The sequence below is a fragment of the Emys orbicularis genome, chromosome 3, assembly GCF_028017835.1.
Source record: "Emys orbicularis isolate rEmyOrb1 chromosome 3, rEmyOrb1.hap1, whole genome shotgun sequence".
NCBI lineage: Eukaryota > Metazoa > Chordata > Testudines > Emydidae > Emys > Emys orbicularis.
The window spans coordinates 62649133-62675157 of record NC_088685.1 but is presented as its reverse complement, the minus strand read 5'-3'; the positions used below and the strand labels follow the sequence as shown (position 1 = coordinate 62675157).

The 26025-nt window shown below is 38.8% G+C and overlaps 1 protein-coding gene across 6 annotated transcripts in view; it reads right to left on the bottom strand.

Annotated features, from left to right (window-relative positions):
• The window catches only part of MYO6 (myosin VI), a 130499-nt gene that overhangs the window by 33333 nt on the left and 71141 nt on the right, over positions 1-26025 (bottom strand). For all 6 annotated transcript variants that reach the window (XM_065400855.1, XM_065400856.1, XM_065400857.1 and 3 more), the window contains exons 15-23: positions 17539-17666; positions 15890-15985; positions 14784-14957; positions 11506-11544; positions 8275-8368; positions 3771-3901; positions 3557-3634; positions 2642-2771; positions 1923-2013 (exon numbers count right to left, since the gene is read on the bottom strand). In XM_065400855.1, coding sequence (XP_065256927.1) covers positions 1923-2013; positions 2642-2771; positions 3557-3634; positions 3771-3901; positions 8275-8368; positions 11506-11544; positions 14784-14957; positions 15890-15985; positions 17539-17666 — 961 coding nt within the window. The remainder of the gene's footprint in view (positions 1-1922; positions 2014-2641; positions 2772-3556; positions 3635-3770; positions 3902-8274; positions 8369-11505; positions 11545-14783; positions 14958-15889; positions 15986-17538; positions 17667-26025) is intronic.

Genomic DNA, 26025 nt, shown 5'->3' with positions numbered 1-26025 from the left:
CTGAGTGGTTAAAGATTGAGTTTTGCCATTTACTTAACCTGAAGCAGTACTGGAACCTGAATCATCACAGAAACTCAACTACCCAGAAGGTGATCCCTGCAAGATAGTCAAGGCATATAAATAAGAACTGGAGGAGGAATTCAGCACCTGTGCAGCACAGGGCTTCAGCATGACACCTTTAAAAGGACTGAATTGAGGAAAAGGAACACAACCAATAAAACTGAAGTAATTTTGGGTACAACCATGCTTTTTTTGTGGTTTTACAATCACATTTTCTTATTTTTTTAAAAACGGCTTTTCTCTCCTCCCTGTTATTGTGTGAAAGACTCAAATAAAAGAGGAAAATTGCTATCCAGAGAAAACAGTAAAATAGAAGACATCAAATGCAGAACATACACAAACTGAAAACAAAGATAACAATATTTCACCATGTCTGTTTCAGCTATAGTAGTCTTAAGTGATACCTGTAACAATAGATAGAAATATTCAAAAAGGAGAGGTCGGGTTTTTTTAGTTGCATCCCTTAGGTAATAAAAAGTCCTCCATACTAGCCCTTCATTTGTTCAATAAGAATAGCCAAGTGCTCCCTGCTAACATGGTAGCTGGTTGAGAGAAGTTATCAATGGTTCAGTCATGCTGGAAGGGCATAATGAATGGGGTCCCACAGGAATCAGTCCGGTTCTGTTCAATATCTTCATCAATGATTTAGATAATGGCATAAAGAGTACACTTATAAAGTTTGTGGACAATACCAAGCTGGGAGGGATTGCAAGTGCTTTGGAGGATAGAATTAAAATTCAAAGTGATCTGGACAAACTGGAGAAATGGTCTGAAGTAAATAGGATGAAATTCAATATGGACAAATGCGAAGTACTCCACTTAGGAAGGAACAATCAGTTACACACATACAAAATGGGAAATGACTGCCTAGGAAGGAGTACTGCGGAAAGGGATCTGGGGGTCATAGTGGACCACAATCTAAATATGAGTCAACAGTGTAACACTGTTGCAAAAAAAAAAAAAAAAAAAAAAAACCCAAAAAAAAAAACCAAGCAAAGGCAGCAAACATCATGCTGGGATGTAGTAAAAGGAGTGTTGTAAGCAAGACATAAGAACTAATTCTTCTGCTCTACTCCGCGCTTATTTGGCCTCAACTGGAGTATTGTGTCCAGGTCTGGGTGCCACATTTCAGAAAAAATTTGGACAAATTGGAGGAAGTCCAGAAAAGAGCAACAAAAATAATTAAAGATCTAGAAAACATGACCTATGAAGGAAGATTGAAAAAACTGGGTTTGTTTAGTCTGGGAAAGAGAAGACGGGGGGACATGATAACAGTTTTCAAGTACATAAAAGGTTGTTACAAGGAGGAGGAAGAAAAATTGTTCTTCTTAACCTCTGAGGATAGGACAAGAAGCAATGGGCTTAAATTGCAGCAAGGGAGGTTTAGGTTGGACATTATGAAAAACTTCCTAACTGTCAGGGTGGTTAAGCACTGGAATAAATTGCCTAGGGAGGTTGTGGCATCTCCATTGTTGGAGATTTTTTAAGAGCAGGTTAGACAAACAGGGATGGTCTACAAAATACTTAGTCTGGCAATGAGTGCAGGGGACTGGACTAGCTGACTTCTCGAAGTCCCTTCCAGTCCTATGATTCTATATTACTGGTCTTTATTTGAGAGAGAATGTCTATACATAGATTAATCAGAATACTGCACAATATTTGTATTAATTTTCTAATAAGTGTTACTCGTCCATTCAATTTGAATAAGCATGAATGCAAAAGCTAAATCCACACTTTAAAAATATTGCTAGCATAAGTTATTGTTTGACACCCCCACCTTAAGACTATTCAGTTAGGCATAAGAAATATCAACATTTAAAAAAAACCAGTTTTTAAACCTTATGAAATCCCTCCCTTCTTACCGTGGTTTGTGCTTTCTCTTGCAAAGCCACATACGAATAGTCTTTTGTATTTTAATGCAGGCACTAGCTCGGTATTTTATTTTGTTTTTCACTGCAAACACACAAAATAAATTCAATGAGTCTGAATGGTTTTATAATTTTAAAGAGTTCAAGGGAATGCCTACATTCCCTACAAATACACGTTTGATAAGTCCACAAGGTATTTATTTTTAAAAAGTGATGTCCCAGAATGATAAATATATGACAAGTCTCCAACTCTCATCTATGATTAGATGCTATTTCAGATTTAGCTGATCTGTGAATTAGGTAAAGACTTATTTTCTCATAAAAGTCTCTAACACACAAAGCCCACCAAACAAACCACTATTTCCTTAGATGTAATTGTTTTAAGGTGGCAGGCCTTCTGCCCTATTATTCCAAAAAAGTAGGGTCATTAAGTTGTATAAATTTCTAGATTCTAAATATCCTGGAATAGATTCATGGGTGATACAAACGTGAATAAATTGGGACCTAAGTGAGTATGTGTAAATAACATGAAGCACTGAGAAGTCCCAATGACTCCAAAGGGATTATTCACATGCCTGAAGTTAAGCAAGTAGGTATTTGCAGGCTGGGGGCCTTAATTAATATTGTTCAAATTACGAAGCAACGATCCAGTTGCTGTGCTATACCCTGTTAGTATATTTTGATTTACTAAAAAACAACATTAAATTACATACATTTAATCACTGAGAGAGAACACCACTGAACTTTTTTCCAGCGACTGCAGATAAGCCAGTGATTGACTCGTTTAACCAGCTCCGCTAGATGATCTGGATCAGACTTCATTATCTGATCAAACTCTGCAAACTAAATATATAACCAGTTTTACATAACAAAAGAATAGATAGAAAATAAACATTATAACCTAACAGAGCACTGAGGACAAAGGTAAAATATCAGTACGGTAAACAGAACCTTGTAACCATGGGAACTTCAGTTCAACTTCCAATTAATTCAAACACGTGAAAAGGTAACTTTGCTTTCACATTTTAATAGGTTCTGTTGATAACAGAAATGACTACTTCCAAGCCAGGCATTTTCTGACAGTTGCTGAGTGCTCAGTGGTTTTGAAAATCCAGACACATATTTAGGTGCCAAAATAAAGATTTATGGCTACGATTTTCTGAAGAGACTAGTCATTTTGGGTACCCCATTTACTTAGCACCCACTCTGTAAATCATGCCCCTTTAAGGTATCTTAGGTTGGGTACCCAAAGAGAGAAGCCCCCATGACATTTTTGAAAACCTTGACATACCAGCCTAACTTAATGGCATCCACTTTTTAAAATCTTCAGCTTTTGGATAATTACGTTACTGAGTAAGACAGTTACATCTCTGTACTGAAGTCTCACTCCTAGATATAAAAGCTTGAATTGCTTCTCGTCCCTTTGCTCCAGCAACAGCAATGCTCATATTCAGAGAAAGATGATTTGAATATGGATATGTTTTAATGGGAAACCTTTGTTTCTCTGCTATAACCTTTTTTATTTTAAGCATGCAATATATTTTCACTCTAAGGCAATACTTTTCTGGAAGTTTACATAATCTTCAATACTCTATGTTCAAAAGCTGCAATTGAAAGATACTATTTACCTTGCCAGGTCTAAAAAACACCTTTGTTAATCCAAATTTGTAATCATTTTCATTTAAGCCCAAGGCTTTAAATAGTGCCTATAACATAAGAAAAAAAACAGTTTCATTCATATTTCACAAAAAAAGGCACAAAATAAACCAAAATAAATATTTTCTATCCGAGATGAAGAGAAAAAAATATGGACAATTCATTTGGCACTCAGGTGGTTGTTACCTTGCAGAAAAGTCTAGGGTCCAGTCGAGCTAGTTTTGCAGGCATATACTTTTTGTACATATTGTATAGCTCATGAAATGATGCTCGTGATGGGAAGCCACCTTGCATCAAGTCCAAAACAGACACCATACCTATATTCACAGAAATACACACAAAAATATGTATGTCATTAAAATTTAAGTAAAGCAGTCGTTTCATATTAATGAGCAATTAATGGCTTAGGCCATTTGGACATGCTCAAATGCTTGGCCTAAGTCCCCAATGTAGTATGTGGTTCTGCATGGACTGGCCCCAGCATCCACCATTTCCTAGTCAAATGACCTGTAAGCGTGCGGACTCACCCCTGCGACGCCTCCTGCTGGTCTCTCAGGGAATTAGCTCGATTTCCAGCCCGGAGCGCCCTCTGCAGGCCAGTGATCCATCACAACTGGGCCCCATGTTCCCCCCAGATCCCGGTGCCTGTTTTCTCTGGGGTGCTGCCGACTGGGAATACCCCAACAGTTTCTGTGGGTCTCCCCTCCCCGGGAAACCCCCACCCACTACCCCCCACCTCGCCTCAGTCTGCGCTACTGCCAGTCCTCATCTAGCCCACTCACTGGGGCAGACTGCAGTATAAAAGCCACTCATCACAGGCAAGGGGGTTTGACCTGCTGCCTTCTTCTACCGCCCAGTACCTCTATGGGCCTGGGACCAGGCTCTGCAGCCTGGGGAGTCACCAGGCTGGATCTCCCCTGCTCCTCTGGCTCTCCCCAGCCCTGCTTCACTCCCAGGTACCCTCTTATTCCCCTGCAGCCAGGCCGGTCTCCCTCCACAGCTAGAGGAGAGACTCTGCTCAGCTTCTGGCTGCCTTGGCCTTCTTATAAGGCCCAGCTGCCCTGATTGGGGCATGGCCCAGGTGTAGCTCCTTCCCCAATCAGCTTGGGCTTTTTCTCCTAGCCCCTAGTCCTCTCCCAGGGCTGGCTTCTACCCTGTCAGGGCTGGTGCGGGTAACCACCCTGCTACATGGCCATTTATATGAAGTTATTCTTGAATGGCTGAGACAGTCTACAATAATATTCTGAGTCCTTGCCAGATACGTGGCAACTAACAGACTTCAGTGGGTTACTCTGTTAAATCTTTTTTGGCAGATCCACTACTTTGCTGTTCCTTCCCTAAAGCAGTGTCCCAATAATTTCTGAACAGACAAAGACTATTAATGTGTACGATGGCACACCAATGATGTCAGCGTGAGAGGCACTGCAGAGTGCAAAGGTGCAGATGGCTGGCATTAGCACCTGTGCCGGCACACCCTGTTTACATCTAATGCTGGGATGTGCCTTAGCTGGTGAGATGCATTTTGTATATCTTTGATACAACAAAAGTGGCAGAGTGGTATGAGTCTATTATAGATAACCATAAATACTGCCATCATCTCCAGAGGTGCAACTTATTGCTACCCAAATCAGTAAAAGGCTGGAGATGCTTCAAACAGTAATTAAAACAGACATTGCAATGCCAGAGAGTACATGAGTCAAGGCTAAATTCATGCCATGAGCCGGAGTTCAAGAGAGTTTCAAAATCACCCCAGATCTCAGAATTAGTGAGAGAACCTCTGGGATGCCCCAAAATTGCCCAAAAATATCAATGTCTTGATGCATCAAAATGCCTCCAAAGTTGCATGGTAAGAGTGTCACAGCACAGATACAGGAATTTCATGCCACGCCTTCTCTAATCTCTTTCATGCAATGATCTCAAAATACTTAAACAACACAATCTCCATGGCAGTTAAATATTAACATATTATACCAGTTTGCAGAATGAATAAACTAGGAAAATTGGGTTATATTTTGGAAGCAAGAGCCATCCTCGACCCACTCCCCCCAATTTCATATCTCATTATATCCTGCAGCTAAGTAACATACAACCAGCCATGTGTCTCTGCTAATTTTGAAAAATTCCTAGCAATAGATCTTGTGCATCTCATTTTTAATTTTATTTGTGATTGTTTTTACTGACTCTTTTTGCCACCTTTCCTTATTGCATATTTGTTCTTGGTGAAGTTTGTGCTATTGTCATTCGCTTTTTGATTTACTTCCATTAATACCTTTTTTAAAAAAATTCATATTATAAGTCACTCTTTTCTAGCTTAAACTTTACTTCTCTCCCCCCAAGTTTAATGGTTATGTATACTTGTTATTTTACCGAAACAGATTAATACGTGTACAAAAATGTGCTTATAGAAGCTTATGGTGAAAAATAAAAAGTTTAGTCTATTAATTTGTTTAGTCTCACAAACATTGCCAAGTGCTATTAGCTGCTGATAATGGCGTTAATGGAATCGTAATTCAAGCAACATTGTTAAGCATTTGTGTGTCTATGATTAGCTAATTTTTACTTAAACATAACTTGGCATGACAAATATAAGTATGCTTGCCAAAACACCAGATGCTGAACCAGGAACTTCTGTAGAAAAACTAAGCTCAAACTACTGAACCCACAAAAGGATAATGGAAACAAACACCTGGACAGAAAAGTGTATAAAGGACTTATGAAGAATGATTCAATTTAATATTATTGACTTATTTATATTGTGCCACCATGATTTTCTGGGAGTAAGTTCATTCTAGTAACCCAGTAAACCGTTCATATCAAGCATAATAGTGCAAGGACAAGGCTGAATAAATCTGTAAACAATACCATGCAGCATCATTCAAAAAAACTAGATCGGATTGCTTGTACTCATTCTGCATTTGAGTTGTGGGGCAGGATTCAGGTGGGCCTACTTTCAATGGATCAGCCCAGGCGCACTGCAGAGGTCTCAGCTGAACTGATAAGCTACATGGCTGAAGTCACTGAAACGGATGGTACAGGGTGATTTTGGAGTCCATTCAGATGGCAATTCTTCTGCTCATAGATGACAACCAGGGGGTTTCTGGCATAACTCACAGTGTGGGACATATTCAAAATCTGATATTTGGGTTGAGATTGGACCTCAAGGAGGTAGAGATTACTCCCACGTTACAGACCAACCATTTACCGTCTTCTGTTTGAGGGCAGAGTGGCGCCTTGCCTATTTTGATGGTGTACCCTCAGATGGTCATGGAACCAGAGAGCTCTCAGGGAGAATACTATTTAGTCAACAGAAAATTCAGTTGATAATTGAGTGGAACTTCAAATGAACTTCAGTACTTGTCCATAGATACCGTGGCCCCTAAACAAGTTGCTCTGCAACTTCACTATTACAGGTCACTCTTGTTTACAGATTACCTGCAATAGCTGAAGTGATATGAAAGACTGTTAAAGTGCAAATGGCAGAAATCTCATGCCAAATCACATCTCTTGCAGTCTTCAAATTAAGACTAGATGGCTTTTGGAAGATACGCTTTAGTCAAACACAAATGACTGGGGTCTATACCGCGGTAGCTGGGTGAAATTTAATATTCAAAAATTCTGATATTCAAAAAGTCAGACTAGATGATCTGACAGTCCCATCTGCCTTAAACTCTATGAATCTATGACAAGTGCACAATGGAACGGTCTTGTTAGATCCTTCTCTGCTTCTGGATGTTGAGATATAAGCTGTTAGCAAGAGTGTTTTTTTCTACATAAATGTTTAGCAAGAAAAGCACACCTTTCCCTTCAGATGCATATCATTCCATGGATGCCATTCATACATTTGACACTTCAAGCATTACAATGAGTACAAAATGGGGGATACATCTACCAATCAATCAGAAAACTGAAGATGGTGCAGCATGCGGCTGCTTGCTTATTAAGGAGCATTTCATGCTAAGAACACATAATACCATGATCTATACTGGCTGTCTATTTGTTTCCAGGCAGAGAACAGGGTGTTGGTATTAACATATGAATCCTTCAGCAGTTTGGGACCTGGCTTTCTGAGGTACTGCCTCTTGTTCTATGCAACACTCCTGAAGTTCAGCAGATGTGCTCAAATTGGAACACCATCAGTTTAAACATGAAAAGAGTGCTGACCAGGTGTTTCTTGTAAAGAGTCTTCAACTCTGAAACTCATGCCCCCTGCTCAGTCCATCTTTTGGGACACACTACAAGGTTCATCTTTATCTTCAGGTGTTTGGGGAGGAAGAGGGTAGAGGATTAAAGAGTGATCAAATGTGGGGGTTGCTAGACTTTTTCTTATCTGAGCAAGTATTACATGGGCGATCTTATAATATGCAATGTGAATCTGAATTTGTATTGTATATTTTAATGTTGTTGAGTGCATAGTGCTTGCCAGTTTTTTTTTTTTTAACACTGAAAAAGTCTAATTAAAAATAAATTATTTAATTAACATAATTATCTGATTACTGAGAATCAAAATTAATTAATAAATACTCATTAGATACAAATCATTTAATTGTATCTAGAGACCATTAAATTAAGAACAGAAATATTTGTCCAAACAAGGAAACATTGTTTCAATGACAGACATTCCAACTTTGTGTGAATCTGTAATACACAAAATAAAAAAAATAACCAGAAATCAGTAAGAGGCATATATTACCTGAACACTGAAGCTGAGAGAGAATCTGTCCCCCTTCGAAATGGTGACTTGTCATCTTTAAATTAGGTTTGATGCAGCGAATAAAGCTTGACCCCTATTGTCAGGACAACAAGTTAGAAGAATCTACATCAATTTAAACCTTCTGAATAAGTGATCATTTAAAAATTACAGAACAAAGGAATAGTAATAGATTTCTAAAAAGGGAAACTGACTTTTTATGCTTTTCAGTCTTTTCATATCCATTTTGCACTCAACATATCTTGACGCAATTGATCTCAAAGTTCAAACTGTCAATTAGAACCTCACCTTCTTTTCATTCAACAATTTTTTTCTTACCACCAATAACTGAATCCAATTATTACTGCATCAGTCTAGTTGCACTTTAACTCCACTACTGCAATCATCTTCCTTGAAAAAGACTAGCAACTAATACCATCTCTTTGCATCTTTCTTTATGCTTCCAACCATCTTTCTCTCCATTCTTTTCATCCCTCAAAATCGTTCCTTCTCTAACCACTCATCCCTGGCTCACCAGCCCAAACATATCAGTGTCTTCCCCGACATTTATCCCCATTCATGTTATGTGTTAGAATAAAATTGGGATTAATATGACCTGTGACTACCCTCACTGTGACCACTTTGACTGTACCTTGCATCTCTCTCCCTCTCCTCTTGGGACCAAATCTCAGGTCTAGCCAAGCTGTAAAACTGTGCTCAGCACAGGTCCTGGGGGACAGGGAAGGAAAGGAAAGGGTTGGGCAAAGGTAGCTGTATGTCACCTTTATGCCCCCAACTCTAAGACCACTGGAGTGAAGTAGCACCCTGGCCATGCCCCCTTCCCCTGGACAAGCTCTTGAATACTCCAACGGCTGAAAGAGGGCTGACGAACACTTAGCTACATTGGTTCTAAGATTTCCCTAGGAAAGAGGAATTTTCACTGGTCATTCAGGCCAGCTTTAAGTCTGGGGCAGGGCAAAACATACTTGATGACTAGGATCCAGCTCTCTGGACTGTCTTTTGTTATGTCTGAGAAGTGCTAAGCATATTTTTGGATACTACCCTAATATAAACAAGAAGAATTTTAGTATTCCTACCAAAGTGCCTGAAGACATTTGCTAAAGTAATACTGAAAATAGGGAGAGGCCCCGCACCATTCTGAAGCTTAAAAAGCAGAGATGATATAAATGGACAAAAATGTAATGGTTCTCTATGATCTAACTTTGTTTTTAAGAAATTAGATCAAAGCATAAAGTTTAGCGATTACTATCCTATTTAAATAAGCAGGATAATTTACTACATCTAAATGTTTTTTAAAGAAGTTTCATTGGCTAAAATAATGTTTTTCCACCTCTATTTATAGAGTTGTTGATTTCCCCAAAGCTCAAATATAACTCAGTTTGATTACTTCCTCTGACCATATTGTTAGAGAAATTGTAAATATATAACTTCACAAGTATGGTAACTCTGACTCAGTGAAAAGTGAGGTAACACACCACTAATTCTGAAATCTATTTCCTGAGCTAAACTCTCTCTATACTAATGGGTAATCTTCCAGCAGGTAAAGCAGAATTTGTTATCCAGATTAAAGATGTGTGAAATATAGGTTGGTTTCCCCTCGTCATGTATAGAAACCTTAATTTCTATGCCCTAAGCACTGAAGAAAGACACAAAGAATGAAAAAGGAAGAGAGAAATTTAAAAAACCTCACAGGATAAGACAAACATAGGAGAGAGTTTTAAGTATGGAACAGGAAGCTGCTAGTTCATATTTATCACAGAGCATAGGGATACAATCAGCTGTAATATCCTCTCATGAAGTGAGCTGTTTAATGACAAGGAGGCGGTTGTTCTGATAGGGAATACTTCTTGACCTACAAAAATACTAGGAAGATGTATCCTGCACAGAAGAGGTTTCTAAGAAATAGAGTATACATTAATGGAGGGCTTGCAAGGGTAGACTGTTTGCTTCTCTGTAAATCCATATCAAAGACAGAAAAGGTATAGTGGCTTTTTAAGCCAAATTCTAGATACTGAGGGATCAAGCAATGAGTTGTGGAGCCGACGCAATCAGGAAGTTAAAAATCAGACAAATGGCTGTGCAACTCCAGAAGCCATGAGGAAGTAGCAAAGAGCTGTGAAACATGGTTAGTCATGTTTGTCTTTCACTAATGAACTAAAGCGCTTTAAAAATCAATTAATTTGGCTCAAGAGCTTCTTCGAAGACTTTTAATGCAGCAAACCTTTCTAACACTGAAGCATATCAGCCATTTGGTAGTTACAATCAGCATCTTTTACTGAAACTCATGCCTACTATCCTCTGAGGGTCTGCATAAAAATAAAACAAAACAGAATTTACAATAAATGAGAAATATGCTCATCTAAATCCTGGACCTGAAATGTAAAGAAGTAAAGCAAACTCCTCCATCTATCAGCAGTGCTGACCGGCTATGGAGGGAGGGTTACCGCCAGGTAGAGTTTTAAGGGGTGTAGGTGAGAGAAGCAGAAACAAATCACAGCAGAGGGAGACAGTGAATGAAGTGAATGTGAACTAATTTTAATATTGGGAGTATGGATGGAGGTGGTGGTATGAGATTTTTTTCCTGCTACCAATTCAACTACATGAATGTATTAGATTAAATTGCCAAAAAACAGATAAAACTTCATCCCTAGATTTTCTAAACTCCCTTCTCACACTTGAAAATGTGAATGTGTAGTGAAAAGAGGATGGAAAAATAAAGTGCCACTCTACAAGAAATAAAAAATAAAATTATCAGAGTTAAGAGTTTTCCTAGAACTTGTTCAAAACCCTGGCTGTTCATGAGTTAACTACAGTGATTTAAAATCTGGTCACAAAAATAAATCAAACACAGAATGGCGGATTACCCATGAGTGAGAAGCAAATAAACTAGAGGAAAGGGAAATGATCAGGAAAGGAATTGGAGACTTGATAAAACTAAGTAATATTAATGCACTTTATCTGAATTGGTAGAATTTCCATGCTACAATACAAAATAAACTTTCCTTTCAGTAACTTTAATATTTAGTCTAGGAATTTAATAATATTAAGCACCCATGTAGCAATACACTTCAAAAATGTCATCCGGTTGCAAAACAGGATAATTGTAATTGACCATTTATTATTATAAAACATTAAATTTAAGCCAAAACTCTTGGTTAACGTGAGAGGAGTGATAAAGGAAAATACAGAATTTGCATCTATATTTATACTTACAGTACTGCGAAGCTTTTCAAGGAGCAAATTTAATTGAGTCTGTAAAAAAAAAATGAAACAATTCAATACTTCATATTAGAGAACCATAAAGTGTCTGTCTTACTACGATCGTTATAAATTAGGTACACAGTAGTGTGACAACACTATTGCATGCATGAGTTATTGTTAGGTGTGTGTGTGAATAGTAGCTCATTCAGATTTGATAAACCACACATGTACAAATCTTAGACAACATCATGCAAGAATACTTGAGTGACACCAAGGAAACTGCTTATGTTGAATACTCTTGTGTTGAATGGCATAATAATAGCATGCGTATATCTCTTTATTGTCTGAAAATTAGCTATTAGATATTCAAAGTACATACACCAGTAGGAAAATAAATAAGGAAAATGTTGTATACATAGTAGAGTTAATGAGGAAAGTGATTGGACAGCAGTGATATGAATAATTTAAATCAAACTTAAAATCTGTGAAAAGCAACAGACAGTAAGGAATAATGTATATCAGTATGTCAAACACTACATGGATAAGGACATTCTCAACACAGTTTGCACATCAAGACATTTAATACCACTTTTTTTTTTTTTAATTCTCTTTACAAGAGATGCTGTGCTCACCTTTGACTCAAGGCTACCTAAGATTCTGATTTAAATATTAATGTGTCATATATTTGGCCAGCTAAAATCCTCAGAATTACTTTACACTGAACTGTTCTTTGAATATGACAATCAGCAGATAAGTCTTCATTTTATTTGGGGGAGAGAGGGAATCCTATATTTATCCTAGATGGAATTTAAACACTGAGAATTTAATTAACGCCCTGATGCTGAAACTGACTGTGTGCAGCAAAGGATGAGAGCCTTAGGCCTCAACAACAGGTACAGGCATCTGAGTAGTACATTACAACTTCTACATATTAGAGTTTGGTTAGGACTTACATATGGGAGGAACCAGCTCAAAAGACATGGTTAAATTTTTGGCAAGGGAGTAGCCTGATCTTTCACAGACTAATGTAATGCTTGACTTGCTGATGCTTACAATACTGATTGTCGAATGTGACTTTACACAAAATTCTGATACCAAGTGGTCAAGCACAGTTCTGCCATTACTACTGTACTGTGTACCATAAAACAGAGGCTTGTTTTCAAGATTCTTATTTTAGACTAGCTGGTCTATTATTCTCAGGGCACCTAGTGTGCAGGGATCTGTGTTGGGGCCTACCAAAAACATTGCTACTGCTCCAGCTAAAGCTACCAGTGTCTCTCCTGCAGAGAAAGAAGGGGCCTATTGGTTATTCTTGCAGACGAAGTTGGTGGACTCTAGCACATACAGTTGGGATGAGTAAAGGAGTGTCATGAGAAGCTGGGCAGGACCAGCCCAGCGAACCTGCTACTCAGATTTCACTGATGCTACATACTTTCCTTATCTAATTTTAAACAAATTATTTATGTTTACCTACATTTATTAAGGAATGTATTTTATATAAGCATTGTTTTGGAGGAAATAATTTAACTGTGAGTATCAATATGCAGTTTTATAACAAACAACTGCTTTATGCAAAATTTATATATGCTCATGATTCAGTAACAAGGAATGATCCAGTGTGACCCATGAACAAATTCTGTAAATGGGTTCATCTTCTCTCAAGTTGCTCAGATGAATCAGGCACACTTTCAAAACTGGTGCTATTATTGGAAACACTGGTCAAATCCTGAGAACTGCTCAGCACCTGCATCTTGCATTGATTTCAATAGAAACTGCAGAGTCTCAGGACTTTTAAGAATTTGATCCATCGTTATCAATAGTAGCGTCAATTGCTCACAAAGTATCGGTTCCTCTCCAGATTAACTTGCCCATCATTCACTCAACCAATCTGTCTGAATTAGTTATTGGGTATTGGGGCAGGAAGGTGGGGGAAGTGAGACAGAGGTGGGAAGTCATTTGAAGCGCAGGAACAATTCCTTTACTAACCATCAAATAACAATCTTATTTTATTATTGATATGAGTGTCAACATTGTCTGTATTCAGCAGCTCTCCGGTATTAATTTTAAAACTTACTTCACTCTATGTTATAGATGCTTACATTTTATATAGTCTATTTCCCTGATGAGCATTACAAGATTATCTTTTTCTAAAATGTAGTCACTTTGTCTTTTACAAGGACTTCTCTCTCTCTAGAACATTATCTAGGTAACTGTTACAATTAGAGAAATTCAAGATTGATTTATTCACATTTCTCAATATACAAGTGAAGAATTTCCAGTCTTAAACCACAGAGAAAATAAAGCCTTCTATGGTAGTGATACATTCCCCAGTGCTATCTGAAGTGAAACTGAAATTTCCAATGCGCTAAGTGTTCATTAAGGGTATGTGTTATGTCTGGGGAAATTAACACTAATGAATTACTGTAAGTAGAACGTATACACTCAAAATGCCACAGAGGTACAAAACATTATGAACACTGATGTATTGAAAAGAAGAACTCATGCTGAAATTGCAGCAGCTATAAAATAATGAGTCCATTAAGGTAATAAATTTACCTGCAGCCCCTGGCTGTGCCTGCTTTTCCTCTCTCAACTTCCCTATAGTTCTCTCTAGCCATCCTGAGCTGAAATAATCCAGCTAAAAATAAAACTGCTGAAAGAGGAAAGGAAGCAGAAAACATGTGGAGAAGACAAGGCTTGAAGGTCAGCTTTGCAGTAAGTGGAAGAAAGGAAAAAATTAGGAGAAGCATCAGATACTATGGTCAGGTAGTGAAAAAGGAAGTACTCAGCACACTGAAAATATTTGTCAAAGCAATCACTATTGCTGTCATACACCATTTTAAATGAGGAAAACCAGTTTTAAGGTTAGCTTTTAAATTTTGAGGTGGCAACTTACTGACAAACTGTTACCTCTACACCTTCAAATAAAATGGAAGAACACTTTTTGTCAAATTTAGAACTATAGGTTCCAGATTTAGAACAAGAACTTGGAACTTGTGCTTCAAAAGCATTATTTGGATTTGGGAAAAAAAAGAATTATAAGCTGCTGCATTTTAAAATAAAAGCAAGGATTACTTTCAAACAATCTTCATTATTTGCATAGCACAGGCCATCATTTAACTTGAATATGTGGTTTTATTACATTTTATTTGAAGAACAGCTGTTTAAGAGGATTTTTTTCATGAAACTCAAATTATCATCTGATTCTTCCATACTTAAAGTTCCATTAATTTCAAGCAATTTAAAAGCAACATAATAAAGGAAATAACTCATTTTTAATATTCCAATACCTTGAATTTGTTTCCCACACTGATGAAGCTAAGCTTTCCTGCTTTTTGTTTGGGATCCTTGTTGTTATTAGTGGTAGATTCAAATAGTTCCCGGACAAACTTATCCTTGGATTCGCATATAAGAGATTCAAGGGACATGTGCAAAGCATCATTGTTTTTCTCCACAAACTGGGTCTGAAAAGAAAACAAACCAGTAAAGCGTTGCATATAAACTTCACAGTACTAATAGGTTTTCTTTGTCCTACATAAAGACGTCCTTTGTCAAAATATCCCAACAAAAATACCTAATGCTAAAATACCAGGAATTTGAGGGGGGAAATATATTGAGAAAAATATTTAAAATGTAATTGTAGAATATTTATTGTCTATGTCTGACACTAACAACAGTAAAAGGAGAAAAGATGGTTTTATGTTTAAAGCACGGGACTGGAAGTCATGAGATGTGATTTGAAATCCTGGCTAAGCCTACTCCATACTGAAGTCAGTGCTAGTTCTGCCACTGACTACAATAGCATCAGAATTTCACCCTTGGCTTGTATTTTCAGCTCTCATTACCTCACCCCTCAGCTGTGTTGTGAAGCTTGATATATTAATGCTTGTGATGCTCTTTGTGATCCTTAGAAGGTGCTGTAGAAATGCAGAATTATTATTCAGACCTTAACTAGTACATATTAGGGTTGGCAAATGAAGTGAGAAATAATTGAGATATTTTAGTCGCTAACTTGAAGGTGCATTTAAAAGGTCAGTCTTACCAACTAAATTAACTAAAACCAAAGACTGAGAAGTTTGCACCCAGTGTTATGGTATTGGAATCAAGGAGAATTTTGCTAACAGTAACAATAAGCTATTATATTTATACTTCTATTGATTAAATAATTGTTAGACGTATTGGGTTAATCATCATAAAGAAGTATTTGAAGTGGCCATGTCTTTTAGGCAGGGGGGAGAGGAAGGTCATTTAAAGTTAAACCTGAAGAATTTTTAACTTGCCTGATTATGCCAAGCGGTCTCAATTTCCTAGCTTTTGTAAGAAAACACTAATAATATAAAGGAGAACAGAGCAGTATAAATTAAATAATTAACATGAGTTTGTTAAATCAAGTTACCGTCTCATAGCACACTGCTCCAGCAAAATGTCGGATAATAAAGCCCTCATCGTCTCTGATATTTCTGTGAACAGCCAATTTAGACTTCCTGGGAATCTGCAATAAAAACCCAAGTTACACAGAAAAATCATTAGGGACAAAATTCAAACAGTAAATTTTCAAATAATATTTTTCTGCCTTTCCTACAGGTTAAGATTAAAGCTGTGAGAAACTCCACTATTTCAGTTCACTGGGATTCAAACTTTTTCTTCATCCTGAGCTTTTTCAAGTTTGAATGAGCCTGCAACTCACAGTAAAATGCCACTGCAACTGCCAAGATTAATAATTTTTATCATCACAACTGCTTCCTAGTCCAACATTAATTCCCACAGGTGGCATAGAATGTTTGGTTGGTGCACAGTATTGTCATAATAATAGGGGATAGAGGCTCAAATTTATCTTTTGGATGAAATTATTTACAAGTAAGACAGTAATGCTGAAATTTGCCTTGGTGAGTTGTCCAAGCATGGGGTGTCACGGGATGGAAGCTACAACAGCTGCAAATTAGCTGCGTAGACTTCTGAATTAAGAGCTGAATAGCTGGGTCTTTCACCTTGTATCCAACTGTCAGAGCCAGAACTAGGAACCAAAGGCTGCAAGTAATAGCGGACTACTAAAACCTAAAGCGTCTGACAAGAATGTCTCATAGCACAGGAATCCAGTTAAGGAAATAAGTAATTTAGAGGAAAACATACTTTTGTTAAATTTGCCTGTATTTATGGAAGTGGCATTTCTTGTGATTTTGTATTTTAAAATATGCCTGTAAATACATAGTCTGGGATTGTGTTAGTCTTCTAACAGTATACACCGGAGGGGAGACACACACAAAAAACACTTTCCCAGGTGGTTCTACCATTTCATCTTTAAAGTACTAACTGGGAAACTGAGAAAATTGGATTAAACAGATATTTGTCAAAACTCAAAGCTAAAAATCTTGGAGGAATTTGGAGAGATAAGGAGAAAAGGGCTATTTGATGGTATCAACTCTGCCTTTATAAAAGCATCTAAGTGAAAATCCTTTTTATTTTATTTTCATAGCTGGAAATTATTAGACATGCATGGGAGATTGTGATATCCACTAAAATTAAAATTATGCACAAGTTTTACAGAAGTTAAACCTTTAGTGAACCTTTCAATAAAACCTAAACTGAGTTTACAGTTTGTAAAAATGTCTGAATGTCATATGATTGGCATTGCATAAAGAAAGGTTTTCACAGAATTAGTTAAGACACCAGTTCCACTTTGTTTTTTAAAAAGGGAGAGATGAATACTTAACACTTTCTAAAATGAAAGTTTTTCTACTTTTCAATAAATCATTCGATAAAGTCTGGTTTGCACTGGAATGATCTTGGCCTTGGCCATCATTCTGGCCAAGAAAGCTCCATGGGTCCATTGAGAGAGAGAGACTAGGGCTGCCTACTGTTGCCATCCTTCAGACCCAAACTGATTTTCTGAATGGGAGTGCAACATGCTGCCACCAGACTGCATGAACATCACTGGAGGATTCCACTTGTTTTTTTATTTACAGTGATTTCTAACTTACGTCATATTAGCATCCACTCTGGGAACTTATTTTTATAAAATAATGAAGAGGTCATAAGTAAACCTACAGATAGTCTGAAATGCTCCTTGTGTTTTTGATGCACCACAGAAGTAAAATGCTGGTCACTTGGTTGTGGAAGACGATTTTCTTCATCCAAAATATCCAGCACACCTACTAATTTTGCTTCAATCAGATCTATTCGTAAAACAGAAATCAATATGTTTGTGAAAGTGCTATATATAATTACATATCAGAACAAGAATGTTACATCAAAAATATTACCAACATGGTACTGTATAATTATTACAACCATCTTAATTTAGGTTAAGGAGAAATCTAATCACTACAAACAAGTTTGGCATATATAGCTATTGATTTAAGCAGTATTCTGTAGCTCGCTGTCAAGTTCCAGCTATGAACCTGGGATATGATGGAAATACATTGGTGTACTAGGTCTTTTAAGCCTATACACCGTTTTGATTTTAAAAGTCTCTCACACAGGTTTCTCACTGTGCTTAATCAACAGTATGAGGAAGGATCACAAATCCATGATAGCAACAAGAGAGGATGACCAAAAGCTTAAAAAAGCTGAAAAGACTTCAGCATACTCACAGCAGTACTGGGCATGATTGCTTTTTAAACCCATGGTGCTTTGACTGTTTATATAAACCCTCAGATTTAATACGTGTGAATTCTGTTTTCTGAAGATAATAGTAATACCCATGCTCTTAGGTTAATGCTAAATGACTAAGAAATCTAGGACCAGATGCTCAAAGGGACTTAGGTGCCTAAACTCGAGTTTAAAGTGCTTAAGATCCACTTTTAAGCACCACTGAAATCCACAAAACCCCTCTTGGCTGATTTCTAGCCCTGTAGGCACCAAAACTCACTCAGCGCCTAAATTTTTTATGTATTAAAAGTATTGAAGTGCCTAAGTTCCCACTCTGTGCATAGACCCAGTGCCTCTCTCGAGTTATCTGGATGCCTCTCTCATGCTTAAGCCCCTTAAACTAGGTGCAGATAGGTGTTTCCCAGTCTATCTTGCCCGCAGAGCTTGATCCAGCAAGTGTGCTATCAGCATGCCTACTAGATTGGGACTCATTCAAAATCTGACTAGAGGAAAATATTTAAAAAAAAATATTAAAAAAAAAGAATATTAGCAACCTACTAATAAACTAATATAAATATAATGTAAATACTATATTTACCAATAATCACATTTACTATTTGCCCCAACCAAAAAGGTCTCAGCTTTGCCCAGTTGAGGAAGAAGCTATGTAAAACCCGCAAAGCCATAAAAGCCATTTTAAATTTTAAAAAGGCCAAATGTAAAAAAATCATCATTAAAAACATGCAAAAATGGCAAATTAAAAACAAAATAATGTTACAAAAGCTAAAAAAAATAGCCCACACCCTAAACATTAAGTGGGTGGGTCCATACTCCATTGTAAACTGCATCTCGCCCGTAGTGTACCAGCTTCAACTACCAAAAAAACTAATATGGGCACATGCCAATCAGCTCAAAACATATGTTTTTCCCTAGGTTTCTGGTCATGGTGTCATGGGCCTCGGTTGTAAACCATCCACCTGCCTGGACCATCCAGGTTTCCAGATATCCATAAAATTATCTAAATAATTATAATTTTAAAAAATGTCTCCAAAGGCTATCCCTGGCTCAAGCCGCTAATGGGGCCCGAGCCACAGAGTGGTGCAAGGCTAAAGGGGAGGTGCCTTAAAAACAGTGCATAGTCCGGATAGACACAGCAGGGCCACAGCAAAATACCTGGTGGGTGGCCCCCAAACCTTCCATGAACCCCCAAGGGGCAAACCCTGTTCCTCATGTAATGGCCTAAAGCAAAATAAAAGGCCCTTTGGCAGGCAATAGCAATTATTAAGCCCTAAATGCAATATCATTGTTGTAACCTCCTAAACCAAGTAAACAACATCCATAATAAAAGCCAAAAAGGGCTGTAAAAAAACAACTAATAATTTAGGGAGTTTTTGGTCTGTGCCTCAGTTTCCCCAATAGGTGCATTCATGTTGTTCTTTCTCTTTCCTCTTTTGCTTTGTTAACACAACCAAGCAGTAATAGCAAAAGCCCAGGAAAATCCCAAACAAAAGTGGTGGAACCCCTCTTGCTGCATCAGGCCTGCAAAATTTATTAATATAACATAATGTATACATAGTAACGCATATCTATAAAAATCCTCGGGTGTCCAACGCTTTTGTTCTCCTTTGTTAATTTTACCACTGTTCAAAATTAGCCATGGTAAAAAAAAGGTCAATTATCCACTGGCAGTGGGGCAACTGTGGCTTAGCATCCTAAAAATGTGGCATCACATATTACACTGGTCTACAATTTTTGAGAAGTCATTTGCTTCAGAGATAAAATGTGCTATTTATTATGTATTTTGATGTGCTGAATTCAAATATGACAATTAAAACAACTGATTGGCTACTGTTTCTAAGATATTTAAGTTTTTACATTTTATGTCTATGTATATTGTGTAGATAGAGTTTTAACCATAAATTGTAAACCTAGGTCTTTTCATGTGTTTATGGTTGCTTTACATGATAATATTTCACCTGTCCTGTTTATGTAACACTTTAAAAATCAGCAAAAGGGTTATATAAATAAAATGTATTATGAAACAAAAGGCAAAAAACTATTATGTACATAGTTTAGTCCTATTCAGTGTCTACTCGGCGCCTCTTGGCTTGTCTCTTGTATTCATTAAATGGAGCATCTCTTGTCACTGTCCAGCAATAGTCTGCAAGCATTGATGGGCTCCATTTGCCCTGATAGCGTTTCTCCATTGTTGCAATGTCCTGGTGAAATCGCTCGCCGTGCTCGTCGCTCACTGCTCCGCAGTTTGGTGGAAAAAAATCTAGATGAGAGTGCAAAAAATGTATCTTTAGTGACATGTTGCAACCAAGGCTTTTGTATGCCTTGAGGAGGTTTTCCACCAACAACCTGTAGTTGTCTGCCTTGTTCTTTCTGAGAAAATTTATTGCCACTAACTGGAAGGCTTTCCATGCCGTCTTTTCCTTGCCACACAGTGCATGGTCAAATGCATCATCTCGAAGAAGTTCACAAATCTGAGGACCAACAAAGACACCTTCCTTTATCTTAGCTTCACTTAACCTTGGAAATTTTCCATGGAGGTACTTGAAAGCGGCTTGTGTTTTGTCAATGGCCTTGACAAAGTTCTTCATCAGACCCAGCTTGATGTGTAAGGGTGGTAACAAAATCTTCCTTGATTCAACAAGTGGTGGATGCTGAACACTTTTCCTCCCACGCTCCAATGACTGTCGGAGTGGCCAATCTTTCTTGATGTAGTGGGAATCTCTTGCACGACTATCCCATTCACAGAGAAAACAGCAGTACTTTGTGTATCCAGTCTGCAGACCAAGCAAGAGAGCAACAACCTTCAAATCGCCACAAAGCTGCCACTGATGTTGGTCATAGTTTATGCACCTCAAAAGTTGTTTCATGTTGTCATAGGTTTCCTTCATATGGACTGCATGACCAACTGGAATTGATGGCAAAACATTGCCATTATGCAGTAAAACAGCTTTAAGACTCGTCTTCGATGAATCAATGAACAGTCTCCACTCATCTGGATCATGAACGATGTTGAGGGCTGCCATCACACCATCGATGTTGTTGCAGGCTACAAGATCACCTTCCATGAAGAAGAATGGGACAAGATCCTTTTGACGGTCACGGAACATGGAAACCCTAAGATCACCTGCCAGGAGATTCCACTGCTGTAGTCTGGAGCCCAACAGCTCTGCCTTACTCTTGGGTAATTCCAAATCCCTGACAAGGTCATTCAGTTCACCTTGTGTTATGAGGTGTGGTTCAGAGGAGGAGGATGGGAGAAAATGTGGGTCCTGTGACATTGATGGTTCAGGACCAGAAGTCTCATCCTCTTCCTCTTCCTCGTCTGACCCAAGTGAGAATGATTCTGGTGCATCAGGAACCGGCAGTCCTTCTCCGTGGGGTACTGGGCGTATGGCTGATGGAATGTTTGGATAATGCACAGTCCACTTTTTCTTCTTTGACACACCTTTCCCAACTGGAGGCACCATGCAGAAGTAACAATTCCTGGTATGATCTGTTGGCTCTCTCCAAATCATTGGCACTGCAAAAGGCATAGATTTCCTTTTCCTGTTCAACCACTGGCGAAGATTTGTTGCACAAGTGTTGCAGCATATGTGTGGGGCCCACCTCTTGTCCTGATCTCCAATTTTGCAGCCAAAATAAAGATGATAGGCTTTCTTAACCATAGTGGTTATACTGCGCTTTTGTGATGCAAAAGTCACTTTACCACAAACATAGCAGAAGTTATCTGTACTGTTCACACAAGTACGAGGCATCTCTGCTCACTTTGGCTAAACAGAAATGTGTCCCTTTGCAAAATCAAACACTGACAAATAAGAGAGCACGACACTGTATGATTTCTAGAGCTGATGTAGGGCAATTTGTTCAGCAGAGTGATGTAAGCTTCGTTATGATTGCATCATCCATGACTTCTAGGAATAACATGATGCAATTCATATCATGTATGACGCAATACCAGCTTCAGATTGCATCATTCATTGTTTTGCCTAAAAAGCAAGTACTGTCCAAACCCAGTCATAGATTTATTCATAGATCCAGTCAAAGATGTCTTTTAGTCATTTCTGGTTTAAATTGAGATCCCTTCCCTTTATAACTCACTTATCCTCCGCCATTCCCAAGTCAAGGGTCGTATATACTGACCCAATAGCATCTCTTGAAAACTAGAGCCAATCAACAATTTTAAGCATCATTTTCGTTCTCAGTGACCCAGAATTAGTAAAGTTTGACTACACTTATTTCAGAAGCATTTTGGCTGTAGAGCAGCGTTACCTGAGTATTTTTCCAGGGGCGGCCCCCTGCCAAAAGCCTCAGGTCCCCTGGCCCTGCGTATCCCTCCCCAATTAAATCCCAAATGGAATTAACCCAAAAGGGCCCCTGCTATAAAAATCCAACCAGGCCTTTAAAAAGGCTGCCTCTAAAACTGGGTGGCCCATCGCAACATATAAAAGGTGGTGCCCCCCCACTAACATGGCTAAGCAGTATGTGCTGACTACATCTTCTAACTATCAGCACATATAAATTGCAAAGGGCAACACTTAGCAGCTGTGGCTTATAAAGCCCCCTCAAATAAAATATAAAAAAAAGGCACCGCCAGGTCACTTTTATAAAATAAATCAACACATCTGCTAAAAAAAAAAAAAAAAAAAAAGCATCAAAATATGCCCCCACTAAGGCCCATGTGTTTACCAATACCTCTGCGTGTGTTTAAAAAACCACCTACCCCAGGGTGTCCCTTAATTTGCTGTTACACTCTCAGGCACAACATTTCTGCAATGCATTGGCCCGCAGTTATGCAAAGTATGGTTAATATCTCTAATTATGTTGTGTTTAATTTTTCATAAATTACACCCAATGTGTTCCTGCCCTTAACACACACAAAAACAACTAACATATTCCAAACAAATGCCTCCTCCTTTACAGTGTGGCAGCACACGTTTAATCTAAAAAAAAGCTGCCTTTGTCACAAGCCATCCAAATGGGGCATCTATGCCAACAAAAAAACATGTTATGCTATGTTACTAATAAAGCCAGAAGCCACTACTGGCTAGTGTATGCAATTGTTGCTGCCCTAACCTTTTTGTTTGTGCTATATTGCTGTTTATGTAAAAAACCAACAGTAACCCTAGCCACCATGTTCGAGGGAGGATAAAAACCTAAATGGTGACCCCTCACAACAAAATGTTGACTCGGGGTCAAGGGGGGAATGTCACAACCCAGGGGCCCCCCTCCCTCAGGGGGTCCCCTGGGGAGGCAGATCAGCATTGCATGTTGCTAACACTGTTGCAAACATCGCAAGGCATTTTGGTAAGGGTTAAAGGTGTAAGTGTGGAATGAAAGGTTTCTTTACAGGTGACGAAAGGCCGGAGGGGGAGAAAAAAACAAAAACAAACAAAAAAAACAGGTTAATTTGATGTTCCAGCTACACCCGAAGATAAGGAGCTGACTCCAGCCCAAGGCCATTGCACACACTCTGCTACCTGCCAAGAAAGAATTGGGGGAGTCCACCCCTCCCCCAACCAGCCGAGAGAAAGGAGAGTGGCTGAATAAATGGCAGGGGCCGCGAAAAGGAATAAAACAACAAGGAAAAAACTAACTCACTCACTCACAGCCACCGGTGTGTTTTGGGGAAAGCTGAAAAGGCCACAAAAAACCAGTTTGGACTGGTACAAAAAGCACCAGGAACAGAGGGCCCTAAACAAAAACACCCCCAAAAGAACCCATGACTTAAAAACCCTCCCAAAAGCCAAAGCAAGTCAAAAACCACAGCGGACCATAAACAACCCGTGCACGGGACAAAAACTCCCATCCACCCTTCCCCGCTTTTCTTCTTACATTACACCCAGGCTTGGTCAGCCTCGGGTACTGCATTTGTAAGTGGGTTAGGGCTAGGGTACTAACGCTTTCTTGCTTCCTTTAAGTAACATAAAAGCAGTCCCAACACTCACCGCTGTTATTTTATTATTTTATTAATAAAGCTTTAAAATTCAGTCACTTGGTGTGCTCCTCCATCTCCTCTCCTAAAAATCCTGCAGCCTCAGCCTAATCACCTGACGCCCCGGGCAGATTGGTAACATAAATCTGTCACAGTGGTCGCTTTTAGCCTAGCGAGTAGAGCACTCACCCAGGATATGGGAGACTCAGGTTCAACTCCTTCCTCTGCTTGATAGGGAGACAGGATTTGAACAGGGGTCTCCAACCTCTTCAGAGTGCTCTAAAATGCTGGCTATAGGATATTCTGATGTGGTCTCCTCAATCTCTCCTGATGAAATTGCTCCAATTTAGATAAATACTTAGTCATTGGGCCAGAAAGAGAGAAAATGACTCTATAGCCTGGTGGTTAGGACACCCATCTAGATGGTGGAAGACCCAGGGTCCAGTCCCCCTGCTCCAGTGATTCTATTTATCCAAAATGGAACAGCTTCAACCAGAGTGATGGGAGAGCCACATCAGAGTATCCCACAGACCAGTAGTTATGACACTCTCCTCAGAGGCAAAACTCCCCTGTTCAACTCCTCTCTCTCCAGCAGGCATAGGGGGAGTTAAAGCTGGCCTCCCTGCAGCCCAGACTTAGGTACCCAACTCTTGATAAAGTCTCCTAAAAATTGGGAGGGGTGGGGTTTAGGACACCCTACTCATCTGCATCTCGCTTTGTCTAGTTCAGGTGGCTCTGCGCGTGGTGTGCTGGCTTTCTATTCTTAGGCACCTATCTCTGCGCATGCACTGGAGAGGGTGGTGGTAACTTAAGTGGGAGTGGGGACTACAAACTAAATGCCTCGCTCTAACCTCCTCATGATGCAACTCAGGCACCCTTCATGAGTAGCGACCAGGAGAGGGCTGCCTCGACTTCAGTGTAGGTATTTACCTAAGCCAAGAAACTGACAAAACAGGCAAGGCTCAAATTAGATCGGACTACGCCCAGCCCAAAAATGTCTGTGCCAGCAGTTTGGGAATTTCGGCTGCCACAAAAATTTGGCTAGATAAAAACAGATTGTTTGGCAACAAAATAAGAGTACACATTGAAACATGGAACATGAGAACGCTGTATCAATGCGGCAAAGCCAGAATGTTAGTTAACAAAACTATAACTACATCCTTTTCTATAGACAGTCTCAGAATATGTGAAACACACTGGATTGGAAGTGGCAAGCTTTCCATAAAGCACTGTAAAATCATTTACTTTGGAAGGACAGACATGTCCAAACAAAAGAAGTTGCCTTAATATTACCAGAAAAAGCTTACAGTTCTTTGAAAAGCTATACATGTGTCATCTCACATAATGAGCATTAAACTACAAGGTATGTGACTATAATACAAAACTATACACCCACAACAGATGCAGAAGACAGCATCATAAGCCAATTTTACAATGAACATCAAGAAGAGATTTCCAGAACCCTCTCTAGAGGTTTTTTAGTCACAATCATAGAATCATAAAAACATAGGGGGTACTTTGCTGCCAAGTTGGGGAATGATAACATGGACTGGGAGACCTGGGAAAAGAAGGCATAGAAATGAGTAAGGGGACAGATTGTTGGCAGCACAGAACTGAAGCAATCTGTTTAAATAACACACAGCATATCAGCACAGATGAGTCAATAAAGAAACAAAATATTTCTAATGATGATATTACAAAAAACATGATCAACATCATCTTAGTAAAACAACACTGGAAAACAAGTGTCCTAGACTTCAAGATCTACAGAAGGCTAAATACAAACTCAGACCATGGGGCAGTGATTGGTCTGAGTTTGTATGTAGGCTTTTGAAATGTTAATTTGCAAAAGATGACAAAGGGGTCTATGGCATCAAAGCTTTGAAAAATACAGACACTATGGTGACCTTTCAGAACACCATTAGTGGCCACTTTGCCCCTCTCTTAGACCTAGAGAACACAACAGTAGAACAATTCTGGGAAGAGGCAAAATA